The 24,517-nt window shown below is 43.5% G+C and overlaps 1 protein-coding gene across 3 annotated transcripts in view; it reads left to right on the forward strand.

Annotated features, from left to right (window-relative positions):
* ASTN2 (astrotactin 2) overlaps nucleotides 1–24,517 on the forward strand; it is a 926,574-nt gene that overhangs the window by 542,449 nt on the left and 359,608 nt on the right. For all 3 annotated transcript variants that reach the window (XM_037797191.1, XM_037797194.1, XM_037797193.1), the window contains exon 12: nucleotides 21,265–21,431. In XM_037797191.1, the coding sequence (XP_037653119.1) occupies nucleotides 21,265–21,431 (167 nt within the window). The remainder of the gene's footprint in view (nucleotides 1–21,264; nucleotides 21,432–24,517) is intronic.

Raw genomic sequence — 24,517 nt, forward strand, 5'->3', positions numbered from 1 at the left:
TTTGCTCCAAGTTTTAGACTATTGTAAATAATGTTGCTCTGAGCAACTTTGGGCAGAAGTCTCTGTGTGTTGGGTTATTGCCTCCTGATAGACTCCCAGGAAGTCTGTAAGCGCAGTTTTCAAATTGCATTAGTGTTCCATAATTTGAGTGAAGGTGTGGGATGGATTTAAAAAAAGAGAGGGCAGCATTGTTTTTGGTTTTCCAGATTACTCCAGTTTTGGTGTGCTGGTTTTCTTCTAAGATGCAGTTCAGAGGTAGGCTAGGGTGTTTGGCCTCAGGTGTCTGTGCACACTGGAGTGATAAAGTAGGGAGTGGAGGCTGGGCAGGCGAGCAAGATGCATGTGGGGGAGAGTCCAACACAGGGGATGGTGCAGAGATGAGAAAATGGGACACTGGGGCTGCCATCTCCTTTTCAAGGACACGGGTGGGGTCAGAGACAGTGACTGCCAAGTTCTTAGTGGATGTGGCCACCAGCCTGTGGAGAAGGAATCCATAGGCATTGGAATGCTCATAATTGGACACTTTTTCTTAGCTATGAAATGAAAAGCTGAAATAACTGTTCCTCTTGATTATAATAGAATTTTTGCTTTTCTAAGCTATTTTTCCCCATCCAGCCTTCAGTCTTCTTTTTCTTAATTTTTTTTTTTTTATTCTAAAGTAGTTCATATTTGTCATAAAGTAAAATAAAACAAATTCAAACATGGCTGAAATGCATAAAGAAAAAAATCAACGTTCTCTTTCTCTACCCTCACCCACTTTAGAAAATAGTGCCACAGTTGGTCTATATATATATCCTCCTATATGTTTTCCCCTTATGCATATGCAAATACAAAAGCGTTTATATATGTAGGTTTAAAAATGGGAACATTAAAATCACACAGTTGGAGGAGGGGCAAGATGGCGGCATAGAGAGGAGTGGAAGCTAAGCAGTCCCCCTGGAGCAACTACAAAAAACCAGAAACAACTAGTAAATAATCCAGAATAACTGCGGGGGGACAAACGAGACCATCCACTCATCATACACCAACCTGAATTGGGAGGAATGCCCGAGAACACAGCATAAAATCTGTAAGTAAAACCTGTGGAACCAGGTCGGGAGACCCCCTCCCCCATAGCCCGAGCTGCGGAGCCACGTGGTACCAGAGAGACGCTCTCTCTCAGCAAGCGAATACATCTCAGCTGAGCTCCAACTGGGGTTTTAAGTAGCGAGTGTGAACTGCCCACTACAGGTACGCAGCCCCAAAAAACAGACAGAGGCTTTGGGTGACGACTGACCTGGGAGAGCCAGAGGGTCGCCTTGACTGGGTCTGAAGGGGACTATCTGTTTCTTTTTCGGCTCAGTGGAGAAAGCCCCAGTCATTTTCAGTTTCCAGGGCTGTGACTCGGGGAAGGGCGGAGACAGCACAAGCAGAGAGCGAGACCACTGAAATGCTAATGACCTCCACCTGAGGGGTCTGTCTTCTCTAGGAGGAAAGGGGTGGGGCCCTTTCCATTCAGAACCAGACCCCAGAGCCTGGGGGAACACGGCCATACCTCCTCACACCAGTCAAGAATTATAGGCTAACAGGCGTCACCTGCTGGGCAGAAAAGCACAGTGACCCGAGGCATCAAAGGGTGGAGCAATTTTCTAAGACACACCCTCAGGGAAACCAGATACTGAATATTTCTTCCCTCTGTTCTGGTCTGGGAAAACCTGATTTGGATAAACAGGGAAACCATGCCTAGAGAACAGAAAATTACAACCTACACTAAGAAAAACAAAGTTATGGCCCAGTCAAAGGAACAAACGTACACTTCAACTGAGATACAGGAATTTAAACAACTAATGCTAAATCAATTCAAAAAGTTTAGAGAAGATATTGCAAAAGAGATAGAGGCTGTAAAGGAAGCACTGGACATGTATACGGCAGAAATCAAAAGTTCAAAAAACCTACTGGTAGAATCCATGGAAATGAAAGTCACAACACAAGAGATGAAAGACACAATGGAAACATACAACAGCAGATCTCAAGAGGCAGAAGAAAACACTCAGGAACTGGAGAACAAAACACCTGAAAGCCTACACGCAAAGGAGCAGATGGAGAAAAGAATGAAAAAATATGAGCAACATCTCCGGGAACTCAAAGATGAAACAAAGTACAATAATGTACGTATCATTGGTGTCCCAGAAGGAGAAGAGAGGGGAAAGGGGGCAGAAGCAATAATAGAGGAAATAATTAATGAAAATTTCCCATCTCTTAAGAACGACATAAAATTACAGATCCAAGAAGCACAGCGTACTCCAAACAGAAGAGATCTGAATAGGCCTACGCCAAGACACTTAATAATCAGATTATCAAATGTCAAAGACAAAGAGAGAATACTGAAAGCAGCAAGAGAAAAGCAATCCATTACATACAAAGGAAGCTTAATAAGACTATGTGCGGATCTCTCAGTAGAAACCATGGAGGCAAGAAGGAAGTGGTGTGATATGTTTAAGATACTGAAAGAGAAAAACCACCAACCAAGAATCCTGTATCCAGCAAAGCTGTCCTTCAAATATGAGGGAGAGCTCAAAATATTTTCTGACAAACAGACAATGAGAGACTTTGTGAACAAGATACCTGCCCTACAGGAAATACTAAAGGGAGCACTACAGGGTGATAGAAGACAGGAGTGTGTGGTTTGGAACACAATTTTGGGAGATGGTAGCACAACAATGTAAGTACACTGAACAAAGGTAACTATGAATACGGTTGAGAGAGGAAGATGGGGAGCACGTGAGACACCACAAGAAAGGAGGAAAGATAATGACTGGGGCTGTGTAACTTGGTGAAATCTAGAGTATTCAACAATTGTGATAAAATGTACAAATATGTTCTTTTACGAGGGAGAACAAGCAAATGTCAACCTTGCAAGGTGTTAAAAATGGGGAGGCATTAGGGGAGGGATGCAATCAGCATAAACTAGAGACTGTAACTAATAGAATCATTGTATTATGCTTCCTTTAATGTAACAAAGGTGATATACTAAGGTAAATGCAGAAAAGAGGGGGGGATAGGAGAGGCGTGTTAGACACTTGACATTGGTGGTATTGTCTGATTCTTTATGGTGAGCAATGTCCATGATCAACTGTACAAATACTAGAAATCACTTCATGAACCAGAACAAATGTATGACAATACAATTAGAAATTAATAATAGAGGGGCATATAGGAAAGAACTATATACCTATTACAAAGTATATACTACAGTTAGTAGTATTTCAACATTTTTTCATAAACAATAACAAATGTACTATATCAATACTAGGAGTCAACAATTGAGGGGGGTTGGTTAGGGATAGGGGAGGATTAGAGTTTCCTTTTCTTTTTTTCTTTTTTCATCTTTCACTTTATTTCTCGTCTGGAGTAATGAAAAGTTTCTAAAAATTGAACAAAAATTAAGTGTGATGGATGCACAGCTGTATGAGGGTACCCAGGGGCAAGTGATTGTACACTTTGGATCTTTGGATAATTGTATGGTATCTGAACAATCTCAATAAAAATGAAAAAATGAAAAAAAAAAAAAAAAATCACACAGTTGCGTTTCTTGGGAACATCGTTCTATGTCAGGAATATGTGTTTTTATAAAGAACATTTCCTTTTTCTCTTTTTAGGACAGCCAGCTCCCTACCTTGATATTAATCACATACAAACCCCTTTTCCTTATGTCAAAATTTAAGGATTATCAAATTGAGGGCAAAGAGCATAACAGCTATTCATGGCTCAAACCAGGTGTCCAAATTCCCCATCTGGGACCCTCTCGACCACCCAGTGTAACATCCTTCCTTTATGATGGGTCATGGGGTTAAGTGGATGATAAATGACATCATCACCATTATTGTTAGTCCAAAAAGTGTGGTAGGTTGAAAAATGCTCCCACCCTCTCAAAAAAAGACATCCATGTCCTAAGCGTGTTACCTTATTGGAGAAAAGAGTCTTTGCAGGTGTGAGTTAAGGATCTTGAGATGAAGAAATCATCCTGGATTATCCAGGTGGGCCCAAAATGTCACCACAAGTGTCCTCATAAGAGAGGGATTAAGGGTAATTGCACACACAGAGGGGAAAGTGCCATGGAGATGGAGGTGAAGATCAGAGTGATGTGGCCACAAGCCAAAGAATGCTGGCAGCCACCAGCAGCTGGGTGAGCAGTGGACTCATTCTCCCCTGGAGTCTCTGGAGTGAACACAGCCCTGTTGACACCTTCATTTTGGTCCAGTAAAACTGATTGTGGATTCTTGGCCTCCAGAATTATGAGAGAATAAACCATCTAGTTTGTGGCACTTTGTTACAGCAGCCACAAGAAACTAATAAAAAAAGTTATCCTTTTCCTTGTATTTTCCAGCTTCTCCCTCACGCCTACTTTAATAAGCCTTTACCCTCTAGCCTGCATTTTTTTAGAGACTATTCAGATGGTCCCCAGATGGCAAATGGTTAGTTTGGAGTGCAGAAAAGAGGAGGCCAGGCTTTTGCTACCTGCGTTTATGGTGTAGACCCTGGCCTAGACTGCTGCTTCCCCTTCTTTTTATCTTTGATGCCCACACAAGCGTATTATTTTTTCTCCATCTGGTCCAAAACCTCCCAGGCACATTTTAAATGTTCTCAGGCACAATTTAAAATGTTGCATCTTGAGTTCATCCCTGGTGAGAGGAGAACCTTTTGGGCAGGGGGTGGATGTAGAGAAAGGAAGAGAACAAATGTCTACTTTAAGTGTAACTTTGGAATTTTGCACCCCAGCAAAATAGTATCGGCATTTCCATTTTGTGAGCATGGAAGCTGACTCTGGAAGGGAAGTGACGTACCCAGTGTCACCCAGATAGGAAGTGGCAGCATCAGGATCTGAACTCAAATTTGTAGGACTCCAGTAACCTCTAGATTAGGTTGATGAACAGGTTGACAGCCCTGGTCTGGGGTCAGGTTTTCCAGTGCACCCATCCTTGCTGCATTAGTGAACACATTGGGTGATTACTTATCCGTTTCCTCATATGTACAAGAGCACCCCAACATGGGGTTCCTGTGAGAGTTAACTGGGACTTAGCTCAGTGCTGGCCAGTATTTAGTACTCTAAATGGTAGCCAGAGGACAGGGTCTGACACACTATTTGGGGGGCCTTGGAATTAAAATCTTGAAGGGTCTGTCCCTGGGGCTGGGCAGTTAGTGCCCCACTGTGGGTGGCATGAGAGGGTCAGAGTTGATGCCTGATTGTCAGCACTTATGAGTTTCCCTCCTCCCCGCTTCCTTCTGGAACACTGGACTTGGGGGAACCTTGTTCTCTCTAATCCCCAGAGGGGCCAACATATATGACATCTGTCTCCATTCGGGGACTGGGATTTCTTTTTCTTCTTTCTTTTAAATTGCTCTCTGTGACAAAAACTAAAATATGCACACTGCTCAAAGTTACACTCAACATAAGCTGAATAAATATATACCCACAGAAGCATATGCTCAATGGCTACTGCTCCATGCTTTTCAAAGCCAACTAGCTTATAACATCTTTTCTCACGCAGAATCTGGGTGATCAAAGAGGAGGTGCAGTGTGAAGACGCAGCTTTGAGCTGCAAATTGAGTTTTTACTTAGAAATGATGGGGAAGGAAAACCAGCCAGTGGAACCCAATAGGTATCAAAACGTCATGTCTGATAAGGGCTTGGCCCAGCACCCTGGATGAGTAGCTGGCTACAAGACACAGCAGAGAGTAAGAGGGGAGGGGGTTTGGAGTCAAGCTGCCTGGGTTCAAATCCCAGCTCTGCCAGTTACTATGTAATGTTGGGATGGGTCGCTTTAACCCCCTGTCTCTCTTAGTCTCCCACCATATAAAAAGAGTAGGATAATAGTATCTAAGTTAATGTGGTTGGTGTATGGGAAGTATAGCCAAATGGTTAAGAAAAGAGACTCTGCTGCCAGACTTCTTGGCTCTGCCACTTTCTGGCTGTGTGACCTTGGGCAAGTTAATTAAGATCTCTGCGCCTCTAGTTCATCATCTGTTGCCCTGAAACAAGTCATCTCTCTTCTCCAAGCCTCATCTCCCCATCTCTGAATGGTAATATATCCTTTTCTGAGTGGTTGGGAAGATTGAATAAAATCACGAAGCCTAGCGGTGTGTCTGGCATACAGGGAGTGCACCATGGAGGTTTGTTTCCTTCCCATTACCCTTCAGTCACAAAGTGCCTGAGCCCAAGGGGGAAGGCTGCCAGCACCTTGGCCTTGGCAATGGAGAGGGCTTCTCCACTGAGCCCTGCCATCAGCCTGGCGGGCTCAGCTTCAGGGTAGGGCTGACCTGCCTCAGTTCCACCCAAAACCTACTCTCTGCTTGATCTTGCTTCCTTGGGAAGCCACCTGACATCTCTGCACCTCAGCATCCTCTTCTTCCACATGGGATCTGAATCTCCTTCTTACAGTCATGTGATGTTGGAACAATATAATGGGTGGGAAAGTACTTCATGAGCCTTAAGGTGCAGCCTGGCATGGACTGATATCCTGGTTCTGCCATGTGCTTGCCCTTTAGCCTTGGGGGAACTTACCCCAGCTGCCTATGCCTCAGCTTCCCTCTCAGTAAAATGAGGAGAATGGGAATACAAATGCCATCAGGCTGTTGTGAACATTATGAGTTAATATTCATAATGCATTTAAAACAGTGTCTGGCACACGGTAAGAGCTATTAAGTGTTAGCTATTATTATTATTAATGAGCTATGCAAAGGCTATTTATTATCATCAACAGACAGTTATTGAATAGACATTCTTCAGGACTCCTGGCAGGTTTTCTTGGGAAATCTTTCCCTGGCCTTCCCTCCCTGGGCCCTCGGTGCTTATTTCTGCCATATTAAAACCTCACAGGTCTATAAAAATGTGGTTAACTTACTGATCACCACCCCCATCCCCACTCATGTTAGAATAGTTACTCTTTGAAGGTTGAGGCTGAGGTTTCCTAAACTTGATGGTCCATACCATAGTTCTGAGCAGGTGTTTGTTGAACTATGCAGATTTGTTGTTCCCTTCAGGGTCTGGGGGTAGGGGAGTGAGGAGGGCTCCAGAGTGAAGTGCCGAAGGCTTATTCGCTACCGTGGGAAGGTTGACCAGCTGCATGAAGAGGTGGTAGGGGTGAGCTGCAAGTGCTCTCAAGCTGCTGTGACTTGAGCAGCCCTTCTCCATGGTTCCCTAGCTCATGTCCACCTCCCACCAAAACCTTTACCTGACCTGCCGTAGAACTCCTGTCAGCCTCCCACAAAGCACCAGGGGCTGTCCAAATCAGAGGGGCCCTTGTAGACCAGCTGTCCCCTTTCTCATTGGACAGACAGGAAGACTGAGGACCAGGCAAGGGAAGGGATGTGCCCAAAGCGGGCATCATAACCTGTGTTGGCCAATATCCTGAGGATGCCCTAAAGGGAAAGGCAAGCAGCCGTATATTTTGATATCCATGATCATTATATATCCATGATCCACATGTATGTGAGCAATCCAGCTATGCAGTAACGTATTGCCATTGTGTCATACTTCTTGAACATAAACAACCTTGAATCATGACTTATCTCACTCCTGGGGTTCAGCTAGTCTAGCTTCTCCTTGAGCTCAGGGCCCACCATACTCTCCACTTCTTAGTGTCTCCGTAGGAAAGGCGTGGTGCTGTGAGAGCATGGGCTTGGAGTCAGACGCACCACGTTTGTACCCCAGCTCTTCTCCTCACCAGCTGAGTGACATGGAAAGGCATGTTGGTCCCTAAGCCTCAGTTTCCTTTTCTGCAAAATGAAGCTAATAATAGCAAGCTCACAGAATTGTTGACATTCAGCAAAGTGTTACAAAGAAAGCACCCAGCAGGTGTTCAGATCACTTGAATTTCTTTTCTGGTGTCTTCAATAGCATGTGTTGGACACTGCACAGCTGGCTGGCAGGAGGGAGAATGGGCTGTTGGTATTTCACCAGAATACAAGCCAAAACTAAACAATGTAACCAGCCATTTTATTACATGGCAACAAATATTTACTGAGACCAAATAATGAGTGATACTAATCATAGTAACAATAATCAAGTGTCTACTATGTGCCAGGCACTATGCCAGGTGTTTTCCTTATTAAATGTCTAATGTTTTCTTCCCCAAAACAATTCGATTGAGTGGGTAAAATTAAGCCCATTTTATATTGAAAAAATTGAGGCTCAGAAGTGTTAATGTTATAGCCAGCTACCTTGACAAGGATAGTAACTGGCAAAGCCAGGGCAGGATTCAGGCTCACTGCCTATCTGACCCCAAAGCCACACTTCCCTTGCATGCCAAGTTGTCCTTCTCCCACGTGCCCACCCTGGAGTGGTGCTGAGAAGGGAGGCTGCATGTATTACTCCCCTCTCCTCTATTACCCATTAACTCATGGAGGATAGTCTGTGAGCCCCAAACCATCCCACCTGGCAGAATGCAGTTTACTCTGGAAAAGGGGAATAATCCACGTGGCAGAGAAGGAAAACTGATTCTTTCTGATTTGGGTCATCAAAGGGAGGAGGAAAGACCACCCCGGCATTTCTCAGATGGCACCGAGTGCTCATGGCAGCCCCACGAGGCAGTTATTATCAAATCTATTTTAAAGATGGGGAAACAAGATCAGAAAGGTAGAGTAACTTGTGCAAAATCACATAGCTAGGAAGTGCAGCATCTGGATTAGTTGTCATGCCTTTCTGTCTCCTTAGCATCCCTCTGTTTCTTGGGGTCAGGAAGATATCCTCTGAGGGGGGCTGCCTGAGCCAAAACTTATAGGATAAATAGGATTACTGAGATCAGACCCTGCAGGGAGTGGGCACTGTTGGGTTTTGCTTAAGTGGAGGGACAGATGTGGCTGGTTGGCGGGTTGGATTCTGTGCCTGTAGCTCTGCTGAACCCCTGCTTTCTCCATGCTGAGGTCTGGCTCCCCTAGTGGTGCCTGCCCTGCAGTCCTACATTACCCACACCTATTGATCCCTGTAACCCTTTTTACATCCTAGCCTTCCTTCCCTGTCAGCACTGCAGTCCAGTGCAAATTGAGCAGCTGAATTGGCATGAGTTGATTAAAACTCCCAGTAATTATAGGCTCTCAACTGGCCTGATTGTCCAAATCAATGCCGGCAGTAATAACCGGGTTTGCTGCCTTGTTGACAGATTTGGGCTCCGTGGGGAGAGGGACAGGGGCTGGGAACTGGCTGAGCCTTCCCCCTTCACTCCCATTCCAGGTAGTAAGTAACCAGAGGCTTCAGGGGACAAGGAAAACCAGGCCCACCCAGCCTCCAGTCGAAGGGAGTTCAGCAACCCTTACTTAGCTTGTGTGATTCTCAGTAGCCTCCGCTGTAAAGTGGTGTATCTTAGAGATGTGTGTATTCAAAGAGATCACATATGGGAAAATCAATCAATATCCCTTTCATTTCCTTCCCTCCCTTGTCTCCTTCCCAGTATGCTGTGTCTGATCTGGATATCTAGATTCTGCTGCCGGCAGCCTCTCTGTCCCCCAAACACCCAGTCCTGTCATAACCCATCATAGGGTTCTCCTCACAAGGTTCTCAAGTCCCTGTGTGGCCTTAGCCAGGTGGAGCTATTCCTGGCACCATGTGGAGCAGGTGATGTACATGACAGGTGATATGCATGACATTCACAGTCTAACACTCACCTGCTGTGTGACATCAAAGCAAGTTACCTGGCCTCTCTGGGCTTTTCCTCATCTGCAAAGTGGGCAGGAAATGCTGGTCCTCCCTTAGCCCTGTTGAAAAGAGCAAAGGCTGTCTGTGACAGTATTTTGCCTACTCTTCCCATGTATGTGCTATTCTTTCCTATTTTTTGAAAGCAACAAAGTAGCAACAGCAGAAGTTAACATTTTTTGAGCACCTTCCGTGCGTCCGGTGTGGTATGTCCATGATCTCCTTTGGTTCTCCCACAAGCCCAGTGAAGTAGGAGTGACTGTCTCCAATGTATAGATGTGAAAACCGAGTCTCAAAGAAGCAAGGACACACACAGGGGGAAGTGGCTTGGCCAGCCATCACTCACAGTCATCTGCCTCCTCTGGGGCTGGCCAGCTGCTCTGCCTTTCAAACACAGCTAAACTACTGTTGGCGCTTTGTCTCACTCAGTCTTTACCGTGATCCTATGAGGCAGTAATGTTGTTAGGAGGTAGTACTATTATCACGCTCATGCTGGCGATGAGACTTAGAGAGATCAAATCCTTGCTCCAGATCACACAGCTGAGCAAGCCCTAGGAGGAGGTTGGGCAGAAGTGGAACTCTGCTCTTCGGGCAGCCAGGCACATGCCTTTATCCAGGGCCTGCAAGGATCTGGTTTATTGTCTCACTTGGAGATTGGTATTGTCATTATTAATCTTCCACATGAAGAAATTGAAGCTCAGAGAAGCCTAGCAACTTGCCCAAGATGACACAGCCATGTTGGTGGCTGGGTCCAAGGGTGGCTTCTGTCCTTTACCCCGCCCTGGCTCTCAAGCCTAGGATTATGTAAGAGAATAGACACTGTCTCCCAGGGCCAAGGGAGGGGCACAGCTCATCCTGCTGCGCAAGGAAACCCCCAGGCTTATTTACTTTATGATTCAGTCAGGCCCCAGGAAAAGTTGCTCTGCTTTTGCAATTCAGTTGTTTTTCCTTCCCCCGGCTCAGAACAGCTGGCTCACCTTGGAGACCTGGGGGTGGGGTGGTGGAACTGCTCGTTACAAATTTTGCACTTGGAACAATTTGCATTTCATAATTAATGAACATTAAAATGCATAATTACAAACAGAAACAAATGGCTGGGTGATGAAAAATCTGGGTAGGAAGGAGCAAGAGCCAACGCGGGAGACGGAGGAAGAGACTGGGGAGGGTGGTGGGAGCATGGTGGGGCTAAGCTGTGGCGGGAAAGCTGGGAATCTCCCAGGCACATACCCCTCACTCAAATCCTCAAGGGCTTAAGGCTCAGGGACCCAGGCTGAGCATCTTCCTGTGGCTCGTGGCCTGGAAGTGGGGCAGAATGGCGGGGGTGGGGGTGGGGGATGGGGGTGGGGGTGTGAGGCGAGGCTCTGGAGCTGCACTGACCTGGGTTACACTCTCCAGGTGTCTTATCTACTTCCCATAAAACTGCAGGCAAAGAAGCAGCCCTCCAAGGGATGGGGTCATTATTAGGTGGACCTCCCCTTTCTCACAGGCACTCAAGTCCCACAGAGCCTGCCTCACGAGGCTCCTTTTGTGAACTCTGAGAAAGTGCTTAGAGATAATTGATTTCACTACCTTCAGTAATCTCTTCAAAATAGCAAATCAGATCAGTTTACTTCTCTGCCTCCAAACCACCCAATGGCTAAAATCAGGGATCAGCAAACTTCTATTAAGGACCATATAGTAAATATTTTAGACTTTGTGGGTCACATACAGTCTTTTTGTTTTGTTTTGTTTGTTTCGTATTCTTTTTATGTTTAACAACCCATTAAAAATTGTGCACACTATTCTTAGCTCTAGGGCTATGCAAAACAGGCCTGGAGGAATAGAAGTACTTTTCTCCATTCCTCCCACTCAGTACAACTAAAAAGCCTGGATGTTATACGTAAAACAAACATAAAAATACTGAAAGATGGAGAATAAATATTCTAAGAAAAATGTTCAGTAACACACAGGAAAGCAGGGGGGGGGAAACGAAAACAGAAAGGTGAAAAACAGAGGAAACAGTCAGAAAATGGTAAATAAAAGCACAGGTTTAAGCCCTAACATATCAATGATAATAGCAAATGCAAATGATTGACAAAGTAGATTAAAAAACATGACCCAACTATGTGCTGTATACAAGGAATTCACTTCAAATGTAATAATATAGGTAAGTTGAAAGTAAAAAGATGGAAAATTATTTATCATGCAAAACAAAAGAAATCAGGAGTGGCTATATTAGTATCAGATAAAATATACTTCAGAGCAACAAAAATTACCACAGAGGGGCATCATATACTGATAAAAGGGTCATCAACCAAGAAGCTATGGCAACAGACAAAAAAGCTGGAAAATATGCAAAGCAAAAAATGGTAGAATAGAAGGGAGAAATACATGAACCCACAATTATAGTTGGAGACTATAACACCCTTCACTCATATGAGGAGAACATCATGTGAAGATGGGGGCAGAAACTGGAGTGATGCATCAACATGTCAAAGAACACCAAGGATTACCTACAACCAGAAACTAGGAGAAGGATGTGAGACAGATTCTTCCCTGGAGAATTCAGAAACCACATTGCTCTGTTGACACCTTGCTTTCAGACCTCTAGCTCCAGAACTGTGAGAGAATACACTTCTGTTCTAAGCCATCCAGTTTGTGGTAATTTGTTTCAGCCACTCTAAGAAATAAATACACATGATAGTATCAATTGATGCAGAAAAAGCATTGTGCTTATCTGAATCTGTTATGTACCCCAGAAAAGACTGTGTTCTTTTAACCCAATCTTGTAGGGCAGACCTATTGTAGATGGGAAATTTTCATTAGGTTGTTTCCGTGGAGATGTGGCCCATCCGATTCAAGGTGGGTCTTAATCCTTTACTGGAGTCCCTTAAGAGAGGAACTAAGAGAAACATTTTGGAGAGATGATAAAATATATGATCCTGAGTTTGCCCCCAGAGAAGGTAAGAGAGAGAGCTAAGACAGAAGCCCAGAGACATTTTGGAGAAAGCCACGGAAACCATAAGCTAAACCTAGGAGAGGACCAGCAGACTCCGGCCATGTGCCTTCCCATATGACAGAGGAACCCCAGATGCCATCAGCTTTTCTTCAGAGAAGGTATCCTCCTCTTGATGCCTTAATTAGGGCATTTTAATGGCCATAGAACCGTAAATTTGTGAGCTAATAAACACCCTGTTCTGGTTTGCTAAAGCTGCCAGAATGCAAAATACCAGAAATGGACTGGCTTTTACAATGGGGTTTATTAGTTCACAAATGTACAGTACTAAGGCCATGAAAATGTCTCAGTTACAGCATCAACAGGATGATACCTTCTCTGAAGAGAGGCCAGTGGCATCTGGTGTTCTTCTGTCAGAAGGAAGGCATATAGCTGGAGTCTGCTGGGCTTCTCCCGGGGTTAGCTTCTGGTTTCTGTTGCTTTCTCCAAAATGTCTCTGGACTGTTGTCTTAGCTTCTATCTCTCAGCTCCTGTGTGTCCTTGCTTGTTTATCTCAGGGTGTTTTTCTCTAAGCATCTGAGGATCCTCCCTTAGCTTCTCTGGGGCAAACTCTGGATTTCATCTCTTAGCTTATCTCCTGGTTCTGGTTTCAACAGTTGTCTCCAAAATGTTTCTGGATGTTTTCTTTCTAATCGTTTCAGTCTGGGTCAGCTCTGAGTTCTCTCTTAAGGACTCCACTAAACTAATTAAGACCCACCTTGAACAGGTGGGGTCACATCTCCATGGAAACAACCTAATCAAAATGTCCCACCCACAATAGGTCTGCCTCCACAGAAGTGTATTAAAAGAACATAGTCCTTTACGGGGTGCATAAAAGATTCAAACCAGCACACCCCTGTAAAAGCCAATCCATTTCTGGTATATTGCATTCTGGCAGCATTAGCAAACCAGAACAAGCATTCATAATTAAAAAAAAATCTTTCTGGAAAATAAGAATAGAGAAGAAATTCCTTAACTTGACTAAGAATATCTACAAAAAAACCTACAGCTTATATTGTATTTATGGTGAAAAAGTTAATGATTTCCATTTGATATGGGAACAAAGCAAGGATGTCACTCTCACTACTCATATTCAACATAGTACTAGAAGTTCTAGCTAGTGCATTATAGCAAGAAAAAGAAATAAAAGGCAAACAGATCAGAAAGGAAAGAAATAAAAGTGCCCCTATTTGCAGTTTTGCCCCTATTTGATGTAATTGTTTACATAGAAAATTCCAATGACTCTACAAAACAACTCCTAGAAGAAATGGGTGAATTCTAGGTTACAGGTACAAGATAAACATACAAAAATCAATTATATTGCTATACACTAGCAATAGGCATGTGAATACTGAAATTAAAATTACAATACCATGTATAACCATTCAAAAAATCAATTATCTAGATATATCTCTACTGAAACGTGTATGGAACATGTATGTTGAAGTCTGAAAAATTTTGATAGAAATCAAAGATCTAAATAAATGGAGAAACATATTATGTGCATGGGTTGGAGAATTCAACTTAGTAAAGATATCAGTTTTCCCTAAATTGATATACAGGTTTGCTACAATTCCTATAAAAATCCCAGCAAGGTTTTTTGGCAAATATAGACATTATTTTAAAATTTATATAGAAAGACAATAGAACTAGAATTGGTAAGATATCTTGAAAAATAAGAAAAGAGTGGGAAGAATCAGTCTTCCCATTGTAGATGTATTATTTAGCTATAGCAATCAACACTGTGTGGCAATGATGCAAGGACACATGTATCAATGGAACATAATACGAAATCCAAAAATATATTCATTTGATTTCCACAGAGGTACAAAAGCAATTCAGAGGAAACAGAGCCTTTTCAATAAGTGGTGCTGGAGCAATTGAACATCCGTAGGCAAAAAAATAAATTTCAACTTAAGTCTTGAATCTTATATAAAAATTAACTCAAAACAGATCATGGTCTTAAATGTAAAATGTAGAACTATAAAACTTTTAGGAAAAATCATCTTTGGGATCTAAGACTAGACATCTTAGGGCTTAGGTTAGACTTGACACCAAAAGCATGATCCATAAAAGAAAAATGAAAAAAGATGATAAATTGGACTTCATAAAATTTTAAAATATTTGCTCTGTGAAAGACCATTTGAAGAGGATGAAAAGGCAAGCTACAGAGTGGAAGAAAATATTTGCAAACCACATATTAGACAAAGGACTAGTATCCAGAATATATAATGAACTCTCAAACCTCAAGATAAAGTTTTTTTAGTAAAAGGGCAAAAGACCCCAAAGAATATCTCTTTGAAGATGATATATAGATGGCAGATAAGCACATGAAAAGATATTCAGCATCATTAGCCCCTAGGGAAATGCAAATTAAAACCACAGTAAGATACCACTACACACCAATCAGAGTAACTGAAAAAAAAAAAAAAAAAAAAAAACACCAAATATTGATGAGGATGCAGAGGAACTGAATAACTCATATGTTACTTGTGGAAATACAATATACTGCCACTTTGGAAAAGAGTTTAGCAGTTTCTTTAAAACAAACAAACAAAAGCACTAAACATGCAAGCTACACCACAACCCGCCAATTGCAATCCTTGGCATTTACTCCAGAAAAATGAAAACATGTTAACAAATGTTTATAGCAGCTTTATTCATTATAGCCCCAAACTGGAAACAATCCAGATATCCTTCAACAGGTAAATAAACAAATTGTGGTACATCCAAACCATGGAATACTACTGTGCAATAAAAAGAAAGTCACTGTGGATGTATGTAGCAATCTGGATGAATCTGATAATTATGCTTAGTGGAAAAAAGCCAATCCCCAAAGGGCACATGCTGTATGATTCCATTTCTATAGTATTCTTGAAATGCCAGAAATTATAAAAATGAGAACAGATTATTACTGAATATTAAGGAGAGGGTGGGGTCCAGGGGAAGTGGATGTGGCCATAAAGGGAAACATGAGGGATCTTTGTGGGGATGGAAATACCCTGCATCTTGACTTCATCAATGTCCATGTCCTGATTGTGATGTTTTACTGTAGTTTTGCAAGATGTTACCATCAGGGGAAGCAGTGCAAGGGTACCCAGTGTCTTTCTGTATTACTTCTTAAAATTGCATGTGAACCTACAAATATCTCAAAATAAGAAGCTTAATTGGAAAAAAGAAAGCAGGCCATGGGATGGATGTCTGCCCATCCCTTGCTTAAGTGGTTTGGTCAGTGCCTTTGTCACACAGCTTACCACGTGGTACCCTCGTTTTCCCTGCCTCACTGAGCTGCAGCTAATTGACCTCCTCCTGTTCCAACTTCAGGATCTTCATGTGTGCTGTTCCCGCTTGGCTCACTCTCCCCACTGATACCCGTACAGGATTCTCCACTCATTATTCAGGTTTAGCTCAAATGCTCAATTTATCTCCCTCTCGTCCCCTCCTCACTCACTGGCAGCACATTATACTTTTTACTTGATGACATAATCATTATATCTGTTTACTTATTAATCATTTGTTTCTCTTTAGAATTTAAGCTCCATCAAAGCAGGGCTTATCCATCTTGTTTACTATTATATTGCCAGCATCCAGCACATTTACTTAGAAATGAGTAGGTGTTCAATATCTATTAGGCGATCTGATGAGGGAGTTGTACAGATGGGAAGGAAAATATCAGTTAATAGTTCCAGTTAATTATTTTTTTTAATTGGTGGGGGAGTGGTCATTTGTTTATAATTTGTTTATTCATCCATTCATTCATCATGCCTTTATTGAGGGCCTATTATGTGTCAGGTATGTTTTCTCATTGTGTCTCCAGAAATTCCTCCAAGGGAGGCATTATTATTCCCATTTTACAGGTGAGGAACATCGTCTTGGTGCTCAGTGACCCGGAGCCTGCATCAGACTCCAGGCCCATCTCACTGCAGTCCCAGCTGACTCTCCCATTTAAAGAAAGGAAACCAAGACCCATACAGGTTCAAGGAGTTGCCCAAGATCACAAGGCAAATTAGTGGTGGTGCCTGGGCAAGAACTCTGAACTTCCTTTTTCTCGTACACAGAGGTGCCTCCTTTCTGCTCCAGTCACAACTCCTCCTCTAGGAAGCCTCCCTGACTAAAGCCTCCTGACTCTGATATTCCCTAGCCACTCACATACGCAGTGTTTTCATTTTCCCATTCAAATTGTACTGTACTTCTTCCTGTTTGCTCTATAACTAGTTCTCTCTCTAACAGATGTGTATATTTCTTATGTCTCAAACTAGATTCTAAGCTCTTTAAAAACACCCATAACAGCAATTGCCATTTGCTGTGCCCCGTGCTAAGCACTTACTACATTTTCTCTCACTGTATTAGTTTTCTACTGCTATGTAACAAATTATCCCCAAATTTAGCAGCTTTAAACAACAAGTTTGTATTATCTCACAAAAGGAGGGTTGGCAGTTGGGAGTGGCTTAGCTGTGTGGTTCTGGCTCTTATAAGGTTGAAGTCAAGATGTCAGCTGGGGCTCGACCAGGGCTGGAGGATGCTCTTCCAAGATGGCTTCCTCACATGGCTGTGGGTGGGAGGCCTCAGTTCCTCACTGGCTGTTGGCTGGAAACTTCAGTTCCTTGACACATGGGACTCTCCACAGGGCTGCTCACAGCATTCCACATTCCAGCTTGCTTTCCCCAGAGTGAGTGACGAGAGAGAGAGACAGACCAAGAAGGACGCCACAGTTTTTATGGCCTAATCTTGGAAGCTATATGCCATTCCTTCTGTCCCATGCTATTTATTGGCCACACAGACCAATCCTGGTTAGTGTGGAAGGGAAGGTGGGGAGCATCAGGAGCCTTCCCCCAGGCTGGCTACCACATTCATTTACCCCTTCCCAGTAATGAGTTGAAAATAGGAGAGGCTAGGTCACTAACCAGATGTTACACAGCTTGGAAGAGGTGGAGTTTGGGTTCAGACCGAAAGGTAACACACGGACACACTAAATATCCTGCCTGGCACTCAGCTGGCTCATTCAACAAAGAGGAAGCCAAATGCTTTTCTACTTGTGAGGTACAGCTGAGGACAAGCCAGACAAGGTCCATTCTGTTACGAGGTTTGCATTTTGTTGGGGAGACAGATGATGAGCAGTGGAATAATTGAAATAACATACAAGTGATCTCGGACATGACAGTGCTAGATCTCATCTCCCCACACCCACCCCCAAGTCACAAAGCATGAAGTTAATGATGGAGGAAGGAAGGATTATAAGGGGAAACTAGTATACCCACTTCACTTATTCAGGATGCCTCTGCTATGCTCACAGATCAAGTCAAGGTTTAATTCTAGCCCTGTATTTAGTTTGCTCTGTGATGTTAATCATATCCCTTCACCTTTCTGAGCCTCAGTGTGCCATCTGTAATCATCTTGGGGAGGAGACTGAAGTGTCTCCACTTTCGTCTCCAGCTCTCAAATGCTTTAACCTAAAGCCAGTGGGTGTGTTGGTCAGAGCATGGAGCGGGGGCTCGGGGGACCTGGTTTGCATACTCCTCTCTTCTGCTGAGTGATTTCAGGTGAATGCTCTTCCGTCCTCTGCCCTCAGTTTTAAAGAAAGGAGGTGAATTGGTTTCCTCAGGCTGCCTGTAACAAATTATCACAAACTTGATGGTTTAAAACAACAGAAATGTGTTCTCTCGCATTTCTGGAGGGCAGGAGTCCAAAATCAAGGTGCCAGTAGGGCTAAGATCCCTCCGAAGATTCTGGGGAGAATCCATCCTTGTGTTTTCCAGCTTCTGGAGGCCCCAGGAGTTCCTTGGCTTGTAGTGCCTAACTCCAGTCTCTGCCTCCATCTTCCCATGGACTCTTCTTCTCTGTCTCTTACAAGGACACTTGGCACTGGATTCAGGGTGCACCTGGGTAATCCAAGATGATCACATTGTGAGATCCTTAATTTAATTACATCTGCAGAGACCCTTTTTCCAAATAGGGTGGTCACATTCACAGGTTCTAGTAGTTAAGACCTGGAAATGCTTAGGGGGCTGCCATTCACTCCACTACAGATCTGCTCTAAGTTCTTTCTTGCTCCCACTTCCTATTTTGGGAAACCTGTCACTGCGTATCAGCAGGGTGAAGTGACTTATCCAGGAGGTGGTCAAGAGATACTGAGCCAGGAATACTGAGAAGCCCTGCCCTGCCACCTTGGAGCTGTGTGACCCTTTCCTCAGTTTCCTTCTCTGAAAAATGGGGATAATGATAGTCCCTACCTGTACTAGTTTTCTGTGGCTGCTGAAACAAATGACTACAAACTAAGTGGCTTAGGGCAACAGAAATTTATTCTTTCACAGCTCTTGAGGCCAGAAGCCTGAAATCAAGGAGTTGGCTGGGCCACCCCCAAGGCTCTAGGAGAGAATTCCTTTCTCACCTATTCCAGATTCTAGTGACTGCTGGCAATCCTTGGCTTGTGGCCACATCTCCCTCTACTGTGTCTGCTCATCACCACCTCCTCTGTATGTGTGTGATCTCCTGCTTCCTCTCTCTTATAAGGTCACTGTGATGGCACTGAGGGTCTCCCACACAATCTAGAATAATCTTCCCATCTCAAGATCCTTAATGATCTGCAAAATCTTTACCATATAAGGGAACATTCCAGGTTCCAGGGATTAGGATGTGGAAATATGTTTAGGAGCCATTGTCAGACTACCCCACAACCTAATACATTTGCTATAGGATTAAACATGTAAAAACATTAATGTCTGATTTATAGTACACACTTTTGAAGAAAAAAAGTGGTAGGGAATGAGCAGGAAATGGGAAAGAACTGTGACTGATGGCTGTCCGAGTATCTTCCGTTATCTAGTGAGGTCAGCCTTTCTTTCCAGCACTTCCCTGAGTACCTGCAGACAGTAAAAGCCCAGCCCCCAGAACAGTAAATGGCCCCAAATGACCCGTGACCAGGTGCCCTCCTGTCTGACCTTGCGTGCTCAGAGATAAGCAGGGCCTGGCTCTGAACTTGTATTAATATGTATGGTGCTTCACTCACATGGAAAATTGATTTTTCTTTTTAAGCACAAAATGTAGCAGTTTTATAACCTTTCTGCTGCTCGACAAAGGCCATTTATAACCTACTTTCTTCTGGCACCAGTCTTGAATGTCTCAGCGAGCCCTCCCATGCATTTATAATTATGAGTTCTTCTTAGGCAAAATTTAATTTCCAAGGGGGCTGACCTTTTTGTTGTTGTTGTTATTGTGTGTGTGTGTGTGTGTTTTAATTAATTTGCATGTGTGTGTGTATGTATGTGATTTGTTATTGATGTTGTTCAGGACCATCGTACATTGGGGATAGTACAGTGGGAGGCCATTTTAATCAGCAGTGTCCACTGATGGATGGAGAGGGCTGGGCTCTGGGTGTTAATCTCTGTGGACAGGAAATGCCAGCAGGGAGACTGAAATTAAAACCTACTGCCTCATTTTGTCTTCGGAGAACAGGAGAGCCGGAACGACTTCTCCATCTGCTGGACTGGAAAGATGAGCCCAGCCTCATCAAATGATGGAGAACTAAATTAAATAAATATCCAGTTGTGCCCACAGTATAAGCTCTTCCATTCCTGTATTATTTAGCATGTACCAGGCATGTTGAGAGGAGCATTCCAGCTGAGGACCTCCAAAGTGTAAAGACCTGGAGATTGGAATCAGTGGGCTTTGCTTAGGAACCAGAGGGCAGTCGGTTTGGTTATGAGCAGGAATGTGCACCTGGCTGGGCAGAGACTTTAAACCCTACTGCAGAGGAACTTGACTATCAGCTTAAGAAAGATTCAAGTTGTTGTTGTTGCTATTGTTTTAATTCATTTATTGTCTAAGTGGGGGAGTGATGTAATTTAGAAATATTCTGGTGGCTGATAAGTTTGGAGGAGGCCAAATTGGAGGCAAGCAGACCACTTAGGAGACTTTTGCATGTTCCAGTTGTATTTGGGAATTTCATATAAGGCTCCAAAGACCGATGGAGAAGAAGAGACGAATTCAAGACAGGAAGGGAGGGCATTCATATTTTATGAGTAACAAATTATGTGCCAAATTCTGAAGTAAGGTATGCACCTGCATGATCCAATTTAAGCTTCAGACAAACCCGTATGTGTAGGTATTATGACTTTGACTGATGACAACGTCGAGGCTCAGAAAGGGCGAGGAGCTTGCCCCAGATTGCACAGTGAGAAGGGAAAGAGCTAGGATTTGAACTCATATTGGGAGGGGCTTCTTAAAATATGTCTGGCTTCCTCCCTAATGACCTTTATAGCAGCAGACTCTATAGAACAATAATATTGAAAATAATGAATGGTGATGATCCCAGCAATATCGACATTAATGGCAGTTTTCATTTGCTATGTGCTTACAATGTGAGCCTCAGCGTGGAAGTATTTTGCCAATAGTATCTCCCTTCATTCTCACAACTCTACACGACAGATGCTCACAGAAGTCCCATTTTACAGGTGAGGGCTCTGAGTTTCAGAGAGGGAAAGAGACTTGTCCTAGGCCACACAGCATGAAGTCACCAATCAGAAAGCTGAATCCATGTCTGTCGGAGGGGAGAACGTGATGGCCCCTCCCCATCCCACCCTAACCACCCCCGCTGTAACCACCCTGCTGCCCTCTCTCCGAGCAGTGCCCCGAGGAGCTGAGGCCCATGAAGGACGGCTCTGGCTGCTATGACCACTCCAAAGGCATCGACTGCTCCGACGGCTTTAACGGCGGCTGCGAGCAGCTATGCCTGCAGCAGACGCTGCCTTTGCCCTACGACGCCACCTCAAGCACCATCTTCATGTTCTGCGGGTGAGTCTGCCCCCAAGGCCCCAGCAACCCCTCTCGGTGGGGGATCGGGGAGTTGGGGGAGGGGTGTGTGTGAGAAAATGGGCCTGGCCTTGACTTTCAATGAAATGGCCCTTGGCCTCTCCTGTTCAGCCCAAGAGACAAATGGCAAGAATATAACCTTCTGTTGGGTATTGGGGAGAAAAATGGAAGAAGAAAATTAGTCAGTTAGTTAATTGATTAATTGGCAGGCCCTACCCTTTCTCCTTCTGCTCCTGGAGCCCCCGGGCAGTCTAGGTTTGGAGACACCATTAGGTACCTTAAAGGCAGTCACTAAAAAAGCATCAGGTGTGGTGCTTAAATTCTCAGGTTTAGTCCGGGCTTTGACTTCTTTTTCTGCGGGAAATCAGCAGTGAGTCCAGTGTTGAGCCTTCCTGTGCCCTAATGCTTATAGCTGCAAGGATATTTAATTGGGAGGGGAGAAGTGAGGTGTAAAGGAGACAAGGCAGATAAAGCTTGTAATGCAGCTTCTGGCTTCTGCTAAGAAGTCAAACTGAGTTGTGTTTTGTTGTTTTATTTTTTTAATTTCGAACATAATTATCAAACTGAGTTTTAATATTAGTGTGAGACTGAAATGGGCATGCACTTTGGAGCCAACTTGCTGAGTGATCTTGGACAAGTCACTTCCCCTCTCTGGGCAGCAATTTGACCACCTTTTAAATAAGCTCTTTGGACACTGAGGGCCAGTGTTTCTTCCAGCTGACCTTATTTTGCATATGGAGTATGGCAGTGGGCATCACACCCGCCATCCCCAGCACCTAGCTTGGCAATTGGTCCTCAGCAGTCACACGCAAAAATGGCAGCGCATTTCCTTCTCCCCTTCCTTTCCTTCCTAATTATGACTTCTTATTAGAAATTTCACTCATCTTTTCACATTCTATAACTCAGAAAGATAATCCTGTGGCCCTGTGGGAATGTCAATCATTAAAGTATGTTCAGTGCTCTCTTTAATAAGATAGACCATACTCAACAACCTCTTCAATCCTAAGAATTAAAAAAACAAAACAAAACAAAAAACACACGCCGGGGAGGGTGTCATGGGTTGAATCTCAGTTTACCAGAAAATTAATTTAGCCTGTGGTCCATGGAGCCCAGTTCTCCTTCTGGGCTTATTTTTGGGTCTCCTCCCTACCTCAGTTGCACTTGAGGCTTCAGGTGCATTGGCGATGGTGTTGGAGCAGCTCGCCCGGAGGCTCTAGATATGTTTCAGTAAAATAAATAAGAAATAAATTAGTGTATGCAGACCTGAATTTATAGCGTCTCTCTTCAGCTTAAGTGACTGCAGGGCAGTGTTGAGTAAATTATGCATGGACTTAGATCTGCAGCCTTGCGTACAGAATCATCTGTGTTCTTATCACTGTTATTTTTCTCCTTGTGTATTTGGGGAAGGTAGGTGTCCTTCTGTGAAAATAGCAGCCGCAGCAGCAGCAGCAAAAATGGATTTTGACATTAAAAACAATCACCATCTTCCATCAGCAGTATACTGCAGTGGTTAGAGGGGACTTTGGATTCAAGAGATTTGATTCTATCCTAGCGCTGCCTCTAACTCTGTTAGGCACTGGGCAAGCCTTTCAGTCCCCCGAGCTTCAGTTTCCTTAGCTGTAAAATTTTAATAATAATAACCCACCTCAATATAATGGTGGTTATGAAGAGTGCAAAGTAACTGACATTCAATACTCCACTAAGGTTAAGTAATTTGCCCAAGGTCATACAGCTAGTGATGTAGCTCACAGGCTCCCTGCTGTGTGACCTTGAGCAAGTTACTTAATGTCTCTGTGCCTCTATTTCCTCATGAGTAAAATAAGGATAATAATAGTGTGTGTCCATAGAGTTGTTATGAACTAAATGCTTCAATATTTGTAAAGTGCTTTAAACAGTGCCCAGCATAGAGCTAGCATTATGCGTGTTTGTTAAATAAGATAACTAAGGTGAAGGATGGTGGCCTCCCCACCTGCTCGTGAACTGAAGTGCTGGACCTCTTGGTTTTCAGGTCTGTGAGACCGAGTAAGTAACCTTCTATACAGTAAAAGGTCGCTGAAGGTCTTAAATAAGATTGAATGGGTGACAGTGTTTTGTGAGCTGTTGAAGCCCATCCAAACGCTGATGAATAGGACTAAAAAGAAAATAAAATCCATGTCTCCTAAAACTAACTGAAGTTTCAACACACTTTAGAAATTGTCTATTAAGGATGCAAATGAGAAGTAAACCACACTTGTTAGAAGCACCATAAACAAAACAATGGAAGCTATTAGCAGGTACTTGTGAGAAGTTCAGCTAGAGAAATGGGATGCTGTGTGAATTAATCAGGGAAAACAAACCCTTGCTTTAGGGAACCCGCTCAACTTGCTAAAACCTGTGTGACCTTTCTCAGAGCCCCCTGGGTAGTAGCAGGTTTAGTAAACCCACTTGCAGCCAGGTTGGTAATAGCAGCTAATGCTTATTAGGCGCTTCCTGTGTGCCAGGACTGGCAAAGTGTTTATTTCTCATAATGACTCTTCAGTGATCCCCATTTTACTGTCAAGAAAACCAAGCACAATGACTTGCCCAAGGTCACACAGCTGATAAGTAGGGGCATCAAGATTCAAATCCAGCCAGTGTGGCTGCAGTCTTAGTCAAGACAGATCTGATGTCATTCCCAACTCCTGGCCACTTCCAGCTGTGTGGCCTTGAGTAAATTGCTCAGCTTCTCTGAGTCTATGTTCTTTCCTTTAGAATCACTTGGGAACGTAGCACCATTGTGAGGAGTAAGTGAAATTATGCATTCACAGGAACTGGTGTACAAATGCACTGCGCAAACCTAGTTATAATTACTCCTATAGGTCTGAAGTTGTCTCATGTATTCATTCGGTTATTGAATTGTGTGTCTTGATTACTGCTCCAACCCAGCACCTATAATAGTAGGTGTTCAGTTGTTGAATGAAGCTCGCTCCTTCATTAACATGGTTAAGGAAACACTTCCCCGTCTGACTTTCCCAGCTCCATTTCTATCTTTGCCCCTCTTCCTGAATTAGGCCTCTTGGCTTCAGTTCCTAGAGGTTTGCAAACACTGT

The sequence above is a fragment of the Choloepus didactylus genome, chromosome 10 (assembly GCF_015220235.1).
Source record: "Choloepus didactylus isolate mChoDid1 chromosome 10, mChoDid1.pri, whole genome shotgun sequence".
NCBI lineage: Eukaryota > Metazoa > Chordata > Mammalia > Pilosa > Megalonychidae > Choloepus > Choloepus didactylus.